The sequence below is a fragment of the Centruroides sculpturatus genome, unplaced genomic scaffold (assembly GCF_000671375.1).
Source record: "Centruroides sculpturatus isolate CEXI.00-Female unplaced genomic scaffold, Cexi_2.0 scaffold1088, whole genome shotgun sequence".
Classification (NCBI taxonomy): domain Eukaryota; kingdom Metazoa; phylum Arthropoda; class Arachnida; order Scorpiones; family Buthidae; genus Centruroides; species Centruroides sculpturatus.
Genome location: NW_019385342.1, coordinates 45881 through 58414, shown reverse-complemented (window position 1 = coordinate 58414; position 12534 = coordinate 45881). Strand labels below are relative to the sequence as shown.

Sequence of the window (12534 nt, the reverse complement as noted above, 5' to 3'; positions counted from 1 at the left end):
TGTTTATTAGGAAAGATTTAATATAAAACTTTCTTAATTCGAAGTCTTGGTGTGGGGTATTTTGAAAGATCAGATGATAATGCTGACATTTAGACCCTTATAAACCAAATAATATGAATTTGATATGTACAAAATATTTGGCTAGTTGTGCTTTGTTCATTTATCTAAAGATTTTCACACATTTTGAAACTATAAATATTATAGTATATATCTACATATATATATATATATATATATGATTTATTGCAATGTGTGATTTTGTATATGAAAATAATCTGTCTTTCAGTTTTAATTGTGAATATTTCATATGGTATATATTGAATTTCTGTTTGAAATTATCATTAATTTGAAAATCAATAAATTAGAAAAAAATTTAATTTTGATATTTCACATTGCAATCAAAAAAAAAAAAATTAGAAAATGCAATTGTTTGATTTCAGATTTCATCTTATACTATTAAATAAGAAAAATGAAATTTTAACATTTCTTATAGACATTATTGCTAATTTACGTACCAACTACGTAACTTCTATGTGTATGTTCAATATGGAAAAACTAATTTGATAACTGCTAACTTTGAATTTATTACGGTTACTTTAAATAAAATGCTTAAAAAGTAAGTTATAAATATTGTGATTGATCTGTAACATAAAGTTCAGGTTTTAAAAGTATTGCTTTATCTAAATTGCCAATTAAAAAAAATGTGATTAACATGTGATTATGTCATTAGGGCCTCAATGTCTGCAAATCTGATAGCAGTTCTTTTGTTTGCTTGTATTGATGGCCACTATTTTTTTAAAATATAAATGTATTATAAGATTAATGTAATGCTAAATATTTATACAATATTAAATGATGAAATTTCTATATTTATGAAAAATTATAAATGTTGATTTGAAAATGGTGTAAAGGAAAAATTTATTATGATTATTAAAATAAATGATGAACATAATTAAAAATGAAATTCCTTTAATAAATTAAATATAATGAGCAGTAATAATAACTGTTTTACTAGTGTTAAATGTTAAATATCTGAATTGATTTTTCTGATTAAAATTTATTTTAACTGTAAAATCAATTTTAACATTTTAATACTTTTATCACTTTTATACATATAAAAAGTGAGGAACATTACCATAAATTCATAGAATTGTTTAATATTGAAATGTTTATTTTTGTATCTGATAAAATTACAGTTTTCTTTATAAATTTTACATTATTACTTCTTTCTTTAATTAATATTTCAAAATGTACAAATTACAAATTAAAATAAACTATAATAAAGTTAATTATTTTTTAACCAGTTTAATCAAATTTATTCACATCTTATATATTAATAATGTACAGTACTCATTTTATATTAATTTTAAATACTAGCTGGTTCTGTCATAGTAAGAGCACTATAAAAATTTTCAGATATTAAAATTTTACCAAAATTTTATATTTTATAGAGCTATCTTAATCTATAACACTTATATAACAGATTAAACTGTTTGACAAATACAAAATGACCTTGGTTTATTGAATTTTTTTTTTTTTAGATTATGACATGTTTTTATGGAAGAAATTCAATTATACAATACAAAATGACTGTGTATTATCATTTATGTGTATTTAATGGGTTTTAAAGGTAAATATGCATACTTGAACATATTTATACATCTCTGGAAGAAAAAACTTTCACAAGCCTGTTTGTTTTTACATTCTGAAACATATTCATAAGTTATATAAGTCAATATAAAAATATTTGCATATTAAACAACATAAGAAATGATCAAAATATTTGATTTTTTGCTAGTTTTCAGACTTCTGTAAAAGAGCTGTCCATAAATTACATAATGCAGATATGGCCAGGTAAGTGCACGACCATCTAAATACATAATGTTGGGTTCTCAAACCTTGGGCAACCATGATACATGTTTGCTTCTGAAGTGTTACATAGTGAACCATGCTTTTTGTATGTTATACACATGATTAATAAGGTAACGTAGCATTCTGTACCCGGTGCCATGTATCATTCCTTACTACAATCGAGTAATTTTGGGGTACATTTATGAAACAGCATTATGGAGCATTACAGAGGTTGAAAAGTGTACAGTCTGTAGATTTTTCTATGTTGGGATCATTCAGAAATTACATAACACTATTTTTATATATTTTACATGAAATAAACTCAATTTTTACTACTACTTGTTGTGATTTTTACTGTCAAGATTCCTTGAAAAATCAATTTATTTATATGAAATTTGAATAAATTATGCATTAATGTCATACACATGCCAGCTTCAAGAAGTTGGAAAAACTTATTTTAAAGTATAAAAATTAAACAAGTTTAAACCACATTCTTTTAGTCTGCTGTTAATATAAGCTATGAATAGGAAAATTATATAAATTTATATAGCTTCAGCTTAGTTTATCTGCTGTCAGAATTTATAATTGTAAAATGGCATTAAAATCATTGAAATTTTCCAGAATAAATAGTTTTCAGTGATTTATATCTTAATAAATATTTAAAAAACGAGTTTTATAATGCTTAAACAGTTTTAAATACGATTAAGAATTAAATAAAATCAAAGTTACTTACGTTGCGGTTTTCTTTTCATTAAATAAAGACGAAAAACATTACACAAGTACAATTAAAGATGGCGGATCTTTAGCAGACGATTTTAACCTCGTTACTCACTTCCGGTTATTTTTTTGGGCGCTTATTTTATAGCCCAAGGTTTTAAAAATATATATGTTATATATAATGAAAAATAATAATTTTAAATAAAAATAATTTAAAATAATATAACTTAACAAATTTTATTAATAGTTTCGTGAAATGTCTGAAGTACACGCGTTGAAACGTCATAATTTAAAGATCGTTTTTTTTTTTTAATTTTAAAAACGTATTTATTAAAAATATAAAATAATTGGTTTTCTAATTTCAAAAAAATTTTTCTAAATTAACAGCATTCGTATTTAAAATATTCACAAAATTCGATTTGATCCGTAACCAAGAATTTACTATGTATTATTGTGATAACGGGAAACATCGATATCATAAGGCCTAGTCATTTTCGGCCTTCTATCTTAATAAGAAATGGATGACGTTTGAGTTGCAGGATTTAAAGAATAATAAAATTAATTTAATACATTTTTTAATAATATTTAATAAACAAATTTTATAGTTTTTAATATATTCAATACATTAATGGCCATCCTGTATTTTTAAAGGATGCTGCAATCTATACGCAGATTTTGTATTTATGTAACAAAATAGTAAACAAAGCAGTAGTGTTTCTTTTTTAAAAAAATGTTTATTACAATCAAAAATATTAGAAAAATATGAAAGTTTGTGTACTTCAACAATGGCCGAAAGGCCGAGCGGCTTAGAGGGTAGCCTACCATTCTGGGGGATCTGGGGTCGATATGTTAGGCCCCGGCCTGTCCCTCTTCACCCGGCCTCCATTGTGGGTCTGGCTTGCTAAAAAGATTATCTTAATGCCCACAAGACAGAAAGAGTTGTAATTACATTTCCAATATGATTATTGTAAAAATAATGAAGCTTTTGAAGTGCATATTTTTAAAATGTATCTTTTAAAAAAAGAAATTCACAAAAAATTAATTTTGTAGTGTAATATTATAAAAATTTATAAGAATAAACATTCAGTAGTTAACGAATTATATATTACAAGGTAGATTATACAGATAAATGTAGGTTTATACAGGATACAACATTATATAAGCTACAGAATATAAAGGTAGATTATATAGGATATTTCATAAAACTGTTTAATACATTTCCTGAAAAAATATCAATTAAATAGTTCAGTTGTTACATGTTTTATTACAATTTAACTTTAATTTATGCACAAATAATAAATTCTTGGTATAGATAACATTGATTTCAAGTTTCAAATTCTTCCTCATTGATATCCATGCATCGTAGACATCCAGGAGGTGTTTAAAAAGTTTTTAGAAGATGAAAACAAAAAATGTTTACTCAATTTCTTTTTAAATAATGGCCGCTTACACTATACAACTCGTCTAAACCACTTACGAAAACACAAACCAACAGTTTTTAGATATAGAAGCCAAAGCTAAGTATTGATAAATATATACAGCCTGTTCTGAACGCTGAAATTGCGTTCTACGGAGTTGATTTATAAGTTTTGGAAATAAAAGGAAGTTATAGGGTGCCAGATCGAGTGAATACGGTGAATGGAGCAATAATGTTCTTGCTACTAAAAAATTCGATTGTTCGAGCAGCCGTGTATGCTAGTGCATTGTTCTCCTGATTTTGGACATTTGTTTCTCCATTTATTCTCATATCTTTGAAACACATTTTGTTGTATAGTATTCAGCAATCACTGTTCTGTTTTCAAGAAGAATTGTCGCTTTATTTTTGTTTTACAAAAATGTGGCCGCCATTTTTTATTAGCACATCTTCATTGGTGGCTTTTCATTATTGAAGCAGCAAACCTAGATTGACTCTTGATTTCTAAATCATAGAAATGTATCTTTGTTTCATTGTGTACTAAAAATTTAATATTAACTTTTAATTACATAACAGTTAGATTTTGGATATCTAAAACGTTTCTGAATGCCCTCCGTAAGTAATATGTAAATATTTTCTAAGAAACTCATGGAAATTGTTGATCTGTCTTTTCAATTGCTTGCCTTAACTCTAATGGTTTCATACATAAAAACTATGTTTAACTTTGAGTTTTGGCTATCGAAGTATGTACATATGTACACATTTTAACGAGATACTCTATATTAATTTGAATGTTTTGATAAAATAATATTTACATTAATCAACTGGAATAATTTACTATAGAAGAAACAACTAATAATGGACAAAAATTATTAAAGGTTTCTCCTAATCTTCATTTCAACTGTAGATAAAGAATTCTTCATTTCAGTCCAGCTAGTCCATGTCATGCCTTCGTTCTGATCTTTAACATATAGTCCATTTAAATTTGAAGTAAAGCAATTATTATACCACCAAGCACTCTTAAAAATTTTCGCACAATTCCAGATCGGATTTTGATCACCATCCCTGTCAAATGTGCTGAACTTCATTTCGTTATGGTATTTAGATAAGGCATCACCTTTATAATAAACAAAACAAATAAACAAATTTTTAGAACTTCAATTGATCATTCTATATTTATAATATTTGCAGCCTAGGAATATAATATAGGGCTTACTGTTAAATAAACATTAATTATGGCCGAGTGGCTAAAGTTGCCTACCGCTCTGGGGGACCCTGGTTCGAACTCCGGACGAGTCGAAAAAACCTCAGGAATGTTTTGGGAGGCAGTCTGTCCGGATATGTCGTGCCCGTCCCACATCACCAGCAGACACATTGTGGTGAGGCCCAACCTTGTTTGGTTATATCCATGCGTTAATGCTTGTATACAAGTAATAGCTATTCTGTTGACCCTGTGGCCTATGCCACCAGTGGCGGAATGGATAAAACCAAAAACATTGATCGTGGGTTCGTGTCTTGCCAACGGGCTAGTAACACCTAAATAGGGGCCAGTTTCCCATAAAAGCTTCCCCCTCGGCATATCACCCATGTTTATGCGAATAAAAACTAAACCCAATAGCTTATAATAAGAAGATATAAAACCAGCAGAATGTTATGAGGCTAGACAATGCATGGAGTCTACAGGCTAACTGCGTTCTATCGAAGCCAGTAGCCAGTGTATATCAGGAAATTTACTATAAGTACACAAGTACATGCCAGAATGCCGCTTGGCATGTACTTTTTCTTTTACATGCCAATTAATAAGTCTATGTCTATGCCTGTTTATAAATTGTAATTATGTTAACAATTAGTATTGTTTCCAAATTGTACAGATAATAACGAGAATAAATATAAACTGAAATTTAAATGATTCTCCACACTTTTTTATGTTTAAAAACGTTATTTTCAAGTTACTTCTATATATTTATCATATGTTAAGCATGAATTATAGTGTTAAAAATGCGTTTTACCTGCATCTCCGACGTATCCCGCTACATGCAACATATATGACTCAGTTTCGTTAGCAATCTTGAAATATTGATATTGAGCATAACCATGATTACCTTCAATGTCTTTCATGTCAATTCTAAGTGAATAATTTCCCTGGTTTGTTAGAGAATGAAGTTTGTTGTTGCCTAATAAATTTATACAAATGTTTAATTTTAATTGATTTAATTAATTCTTGAAGGATCCCCTTAAGAAAATAATATATATATATACATACCTAACCAAAAATCTTCATCTAGTTTACCGAATCCTTCTGAATAATTCTTCCAATTTCTAAAAAAGTAATCGAAAGGATGCCCAAAATTTCCTCTTCTCTGAAATACCTGTAATGTGTTTACATTTTAATAAATGTAAACTTTGTTTCCTGTACACGGTATCACAATTTATACACAATATTAAATGTATTATTATTGAAAATATTCTTTTAAATCTTAACTGACTGTCCATCCTCCTCCATCCGTCTCCATGTCACAATATACTTCAAACATATTTCTTCTATTCACTGGCAATATCTCGTATATTCCTGATATATTAAAATCTTTATTCTTAATATCATTACAATCGCTTGGTTTCATTAGATCTTCAGATTTCTGACCAACTTCTTTGTTCTCTTCGTAACCTTTACATCATATCAATTAGCGCATATAAAAATTATAGAAAAAAATATCGAAGAGTTAAGAAAATAACTTACGATAGCGATTTGCATCGACAACGTTTCTCAATTCGTAAGAAATCAGCATATTTTTGGCCAAAATATCTTCAGAAAATAGAATGGAAACGACGTACAGGAAGCAAACAAATCGCATGTTGATTAACATCAAAGGATGTTTAATTGAATGATCTGTTAAATGATGTAAACATTATTAAATTTGTAAATTTTATTAGTGAAATTTGATAAATATTTATAAATAAATATATTAAAGACGTAGAAAAATAAGGAAATATGAAGAGCGAGGATAAAGAAAGCATGATTGACATGGAAGGACTTATTATGCATAAAGAGAATTATGAAATAAATAACAGAAAAGAGATCAAAACGAAGGTAGAGTTTGATGAAAACAGAAATATCATGAGAAGGAAATTAGGAAGAAGAAAGAAGTAGATAAAAATGCAATGCCTAAACAGTGCAACGGGCTACGGTGGTATAAAGTGACTAAGCCCCCTAAAAATATAACAATGCCCACATACAGGGCCGAGCGGTTAGGTTACCTTGTTTTTTTGTTTGCTTGTTTGTTTTAGTTAAGTTACGGCGATCTGCCTAGGGGAATGCCTACCGGGAGGTATTTTTAACGGTAACTGGCCCTTATTCAGACGTTTATTTAGAGAAATATTTCCAGGATCTTTTTTATTCAATCAATATAACTTCTGAAAACATTTTGATTTGGAATTCAAATTCAAATGTGATATTGCTTCTTGTTGTTAATTAACGATACCATAATAGATACCCTGTTAAACATTATAATGAATCCGCTACCAATACAGAAGATCAGACTTTATTATAATTGAAATTAAGTTTTCAAATATTATTGGAATCAATTAAAATGTCGGCTATTTTACGACACTTAAAAATGTCACTGCATCTAATTTAGAACACATTTACCTTAAATTCTTCCTTTTAAAATTGTTTAAAGCTAACAGATGAAGGAGAAAAACATAGAAAATTTATTATAAGATGAAAATTAAAATTAAAAACTTACGTAACATTTGAAACATACAAAGAATACATTCAATGCAACAGCATCCTATTTACCTCCATTTTATTTTGAAAATGTAATCAGTCCATATGAATTAATGTAAGCTTTCTTATAAAAATTATTCTTATCTTTATCAGTTTCTTATCTTATCTTTATCGTACCTTTTTCATATTTCAATCAAATGAATTTGTCAGAAGGATAATTATCTTCAGGATATACGAGTGACGTTATTAATTTCCTCCTTCCGCATTAGTTCTATATCGCACTTAAAAAGGAAGATATATATTTTATCAGATTTACAATCCACATGAAAACAATAAAGTAAATTTTTTTTAATATTAATTATCGTATATATTCATCTATTACTAAAATTTACAACAATGATATATTTAAAATACATTCTATAAGATATCTGTTATAGTTTCTCACGACGTTTTCCTTATATCTGAGAAATTTTACAATTTTTGTAAGATGTAAGAGATATTCTGATGAAAGATCATCTGGAATAGTGAGTTACATGCTTTATGATGTATTATTAAGCAATGTAAGTGTTGGGTAATGTTTTATATAGGAGACATTGGAATAAATATTACAGAAGTATGTAGAACTTTGGGGTTTTTTATAATAATTATAAAATGAGATGTTTCATTATCGATCCAAGACTGCCAGATAAATGATTCTGCATACTTAATTATCAATATTTTCTTTTATTCAGTGGCGCATTATCCTATGGGCAAAAGGATAATTGCCTGGGATCCCCACTAACGGCGGTCACAAACCAGTGTTTTATAAGAAAATATTTTCACCCAAAAATTCCTCTGAAGTCAATACCATACGTGGGGTCCACGAATTCAAATTTGCCTGGTCCCCATGAAGATATAACATGCCACTGCTTCTATTGTAATAGGGAAACTTTTATCAAATGAATTTTTTCCTTTATCAGAAACCTCAGTGCAGGATACTTACCGTGTCAGAACATCCATAACTGAAAGCAGATAATGCTATATTTAACAGGGATTACAGGAAGTCTGAAACACTAGTCTGATGAGGAAAAATAAAATACAGGTATTTGCAAAGTGTAATTATTTATGACACGAATTTGTACTTTAGTTACCAGTTTCAGATAAAAGTGATGCTAACATTTGCTTCGAGCTCATGGTACAAAAGACAAAGAGTTACAGAATTTAGATCAGATAGGTTCCAACCTCAACTCATCTCTTTCATGCTCTGTTGATTGTCATATGGTCCCTGGCTATTTAAAAAAAATATCACTATCGTTTTTCTACGCAACCTTGGTATCGACTCTGCTTCTATTAATACATAGTACAGGAAATCCTCGTTAGTTTGAGATGAAATAATAGAGAGGTTGCGGCCGACGTTTTCATCGCGAAAACGTAAACGTCGGACGTTCAGCACCGCCATCCTGTAAGCCTAGAAGTTTGACAATGGCGTTTGGAAGGTCGAGCTTGATTCCATCAACGTTCCAAACGCCATTGTCAAACTTGCTGAACGTCCGACGTTTACGTTTTCGCGATAGCCGCAAACGTCGGCCGCAACCTCTCTAATTACGACTTGAGATTTACATATTTCTGTACAATATGTCGACTGTCATGTAACTGATGTAATTTATTAAGCAAACGGAATACGGTTAGGTATATACAACGCTATTTTCGTTAATTAATAATTAATAATAATAATAATAATATAAATAAACTTCAGGTAAACAGCACATTCCCGGCGAGAACATCACAGGATACTATATAGGTTTTACAAAAAGTAAAGCAGAATTCCTCGAAATGTAGCCCAAATTATATTTTAAGTGTCCCAGAAAGTAGTAAGTCGCCCAAATGTAGTAACTTAGAGACGTACAAATATCTCAATCTGCTAATCTTGTAGCCCAATCTTGCAAACTCAAAACCCATAAGATACTGTGGAAAAGAGGGTAGTCCACGGGTAAGATGACACCCGAAAATGTGTTACTGTAAAAACAAAGCCATATTGACCAGATTAGAACTGTTCTTGGTCTAGTGTTCTTTTATGGTATGGAGACACTTCCATCTAAACCAGTGGTTCTGAAACTTTTTTAGGATTTCTTGCGTGACGGTCTCTTTACAATTTTGTAGATTGCTCGTGGACCCTTCAAAAATTAACTACAATTAACATATAGACTACTGTTACCAAAATATTTTTTGACAATCAATTATTTATTCAGAAATCTTAGTCATCAAATGTACTGTACATTCAATGGGATGGGTGCATCTGCTTTGCCTGTAGTGACCCTTTCACGGTCCCCCTGAAACCGCTTCGTGGTCCTCTAGAGGACCGCGGATTCCAGTTTGAGAACCACTGATCTAAACGAACAAGTTAACATACGCATATTGCAGTTCGAATACTAACGATTTAAATAATTATGTAATAGCCCCCTAGAAACGAAACTTTTTAACTTGGGTAGATACATCGCGTTAGAATTGAAGTGAAACTGGAAAGAAAGTGACAATCATTGTACCTGTATTGGCAAAAGCCCGGACACCTGATTGCTACATGATTAGTTAGTTATTATAAGTATCGAGGTTATAAGTTATTTTCTTTACATTTTTTGACGATTTACCTTTTCCATTTACACTAAGAACAGGACTTAAACGTCGTGGGATTAACCGGAACGATATTTTTCCTATGCATCCTGAATAACTGCGAGTCTATAGTATTACAACACACGCATTTTCGACGAACTAACTTTTGCTCCATTCTGTTTAATGAGATAGAGCGTCAGCGAAGCCTCTTCTATGTTGCTTACAGATTTATGTTTTTCTCAAAATTTAATCGATCGATTTTAATTAAATTTTGCCATTTTCTATTAATTACGATGAAGAATCCGAAAGATGGGCTCCATAACTTCGTTTTTGACATACGATAAGGTCAAAACGACATTGTCCATGCTACCCCACGCCATTCAGAGCGCCTAATGAAATTTAGGGAGACACAAAAGAACATAGAGCAAAATTGCCGTGTTCTTGGATCATCCTTAGAAGTGAATGTTAAGTTCGGAAAAGTTCACAATAAAGTGGCTGAGTGACGAAAGAACGAAAAGAAAAACCCAAAAGATTCCTCAAGTTTTTCGATTGTCCTGAGTACCCCGAAGAGATATGCATTTTGATATGCATAACCTTTAACCATTTTGCCCATTTAGCCAGTAATAAAACTTCACGTTTCTTTGTAAAAAAACGTTTACGTAATATTGATAACACATGTTCATGTACACAGCATATATTATATAATATATATTATACAATATAGCCTATATACACTATCTAATATTAATACTAATTTAAAGTAAAAGTTTCTTATATAGATAAAATGTGAAGGTTTTACTTATTAAAACCTAAACATTTAAGCTGAAATTTTAAGATATATTCAATTTTAAAACTATCTCTTAACTTTATTATGTAATAATTTCTTAGAAAATTCAGTTTTTTTGATATCTTTATCAACAGCCGTTCTTGTCTTTCCTTTCGTTTTCCTATAAAAGTAATGCAGTACCTTTTGTAGTAAGGAAGTCCGAATTTAACTTCTCAACATGAAAGCAATGCACTACTACTTGTGTGCCTTGTTCGTGTTTTATTCAGAACAAGTTACAGGCGAAGAGCTTAACTCGTATATTAAGTTTAAACTGAAGATAATTGACGAAATTATTCACAATCGTAAGTTGTTTTTGTTCGTTTTTTTGATTTATTTTACAAAGTATTAATCGTTGCAAATGCAATTATTAGTCTTAGAACACTTATCAAAAGGAAACCATATTAAAATGACACCCAAATATGAAATTATTCCAAAAGTTGTTGCTAAATATAAGGATTGTACTGAGATAAAAAAAAGCGGGGTTAGTAAATCGGGCATTTACGAGATATGGCCTTTGAATGGCACAACTCAACTTAATTTCAATGTATATTGCGACATGGAAACTGACGGAGGAGGATGGACGGTAAGATAAGAAAATATGAAAATATTTAATAANTTTAATTTTGATATTTCACATTGCAATCAAAAAAAAAAAAATTAGAAAATGCAATTGTTTGATTTCAGATTTCATCTTATACTATTAAATAAGAAAAATGAAATTTTAACATTTCTTATAGACATTATTGCTAATTTACGTACCAACTACGTAACTTCTATGTGTATGTTCAATATGGAAAAACTAATTTGATAACTGCTAACTTTGAATTTATTACGGTTACTTTAAATAAAATGCTTAAAAAGTAAGTTATAAATATTGTGATTGATCTGTAACATAAAGTTCAGGTTTTAAAAGTATTGCTTTATCTAAATTGCCAATTAAAAAAAATGTGATTAACATGTGATTATGTCATTAGGGCCTCAATGTCTGCAAATCTGATAGCAGTTCTTTTGTTTGCTTGTATTGATGGCCACTATTTTTTTAAAATATAAATTAATTTTATTACATAATAAATGAAGGAAAATTTATATCAATAAGTTTAAGGTTAATTCTTCAAAATTAAGATTTGTATAATATAACTTTGAATGTACAAAATGATCATAATATATAGTTTTATTTTGTTGTTTATTAGGAAAGATTTAATATAAAACTTTCTTAATTCGAAGTCTTGGTGTGGGGTATTTTGAAAGATCAGATGATAATGCTGACATTTAGACCCTTATAAACCAAATAATATGAATTTGATATGTACAAAATATTTGGCTAGTTGTGCTTTGTTCATTTATCTAAAGATTTTCACACATTTTGAAACTATAAATATTATAGTATATATCTACATATATATATATATATATATA

The 12534-nt window shown here is 29.2% G+C and overlaps 2 protein-coding genes across 3 annotated transcripts in view; one reads left to right on the top strand and one right to left on the bottom strand.

Moving 5' to 3' along the window:
* Positions 1-3215: 3215 nt before the first annotated feature.
* Positions 3216-7878, bottom strand: LOC111637893 (techylectin-5A-like). 2 transcript variants are annotated; one of them, XM_023383498.1, is made up of 6 exons: positions 7779-7878; positions 6720-6869; positions 6469-6647; positions 6246-6351; positions 5992-6156; positions 3216-5099 (listed from the first exon to the last, which is right to left on the bottom strand). In XM_023383498.1, exons 2-6 carry the CDS (start codon positions 6844-6846, stop codon positions 4855-4857), a joined length of 822 nt encoding a protein of 273 aa, XP_023239266.1. In that variant the 5' UTR covers positions 6847-6869; positions 7779-7878; the 3' UTR covers positions 3216-4854. The 2 variants fall into 2 exon arrangements, with proteins under 2 accessions (XP_023239266.1, XP_023239265.1); XM_023383497.1 differs by having other exon boundaries at positions 7726-7866.
* Positions 7879-11251: 3373 nt separating this feature from the next.
* LOC111637890 (angiopoietin-1-like) overlaps positions 11252-12534 on the top strand; it is a 10753-nt gene continuing 9470 nt past the window's right edge. The window contains exons 1-3 of the mRNA XM_023383494.1: positions 11252-11420; positions 11490-11701; positions 11780-11897. Coding sequence (XP_023239262.1) covers positions 11297-11420; positions 11490-11701; positions 11780-11897 — 454 coding nt within the window. The 5' untranslated portion in view covers positions 11252-11296. The remainder of the gene's footprint in view (positions 11421-11489; positions 11702-11779; positions 11898-12534) is intronic.

Excerpts from the sequence above, each read along its gene's own strand:
- LOC111637893 (XM_023383497.1), bottom strand. Across the intron at positions 6,648-6,719 it reads TGTCGATGCAAATCGCTATC|GTTACGAAGAGAACAAAGAA; the intron begins GTAAGTTATTTT and ends TATGATGTAAAG. Across the intron at positions 5,100-5,991 it reads GGGATACGTCGGAGATGCAG|GTGATGCCTTATCTAAATAC; the intron begins GTAAAACGCATT and ends TTTATTATAAAG.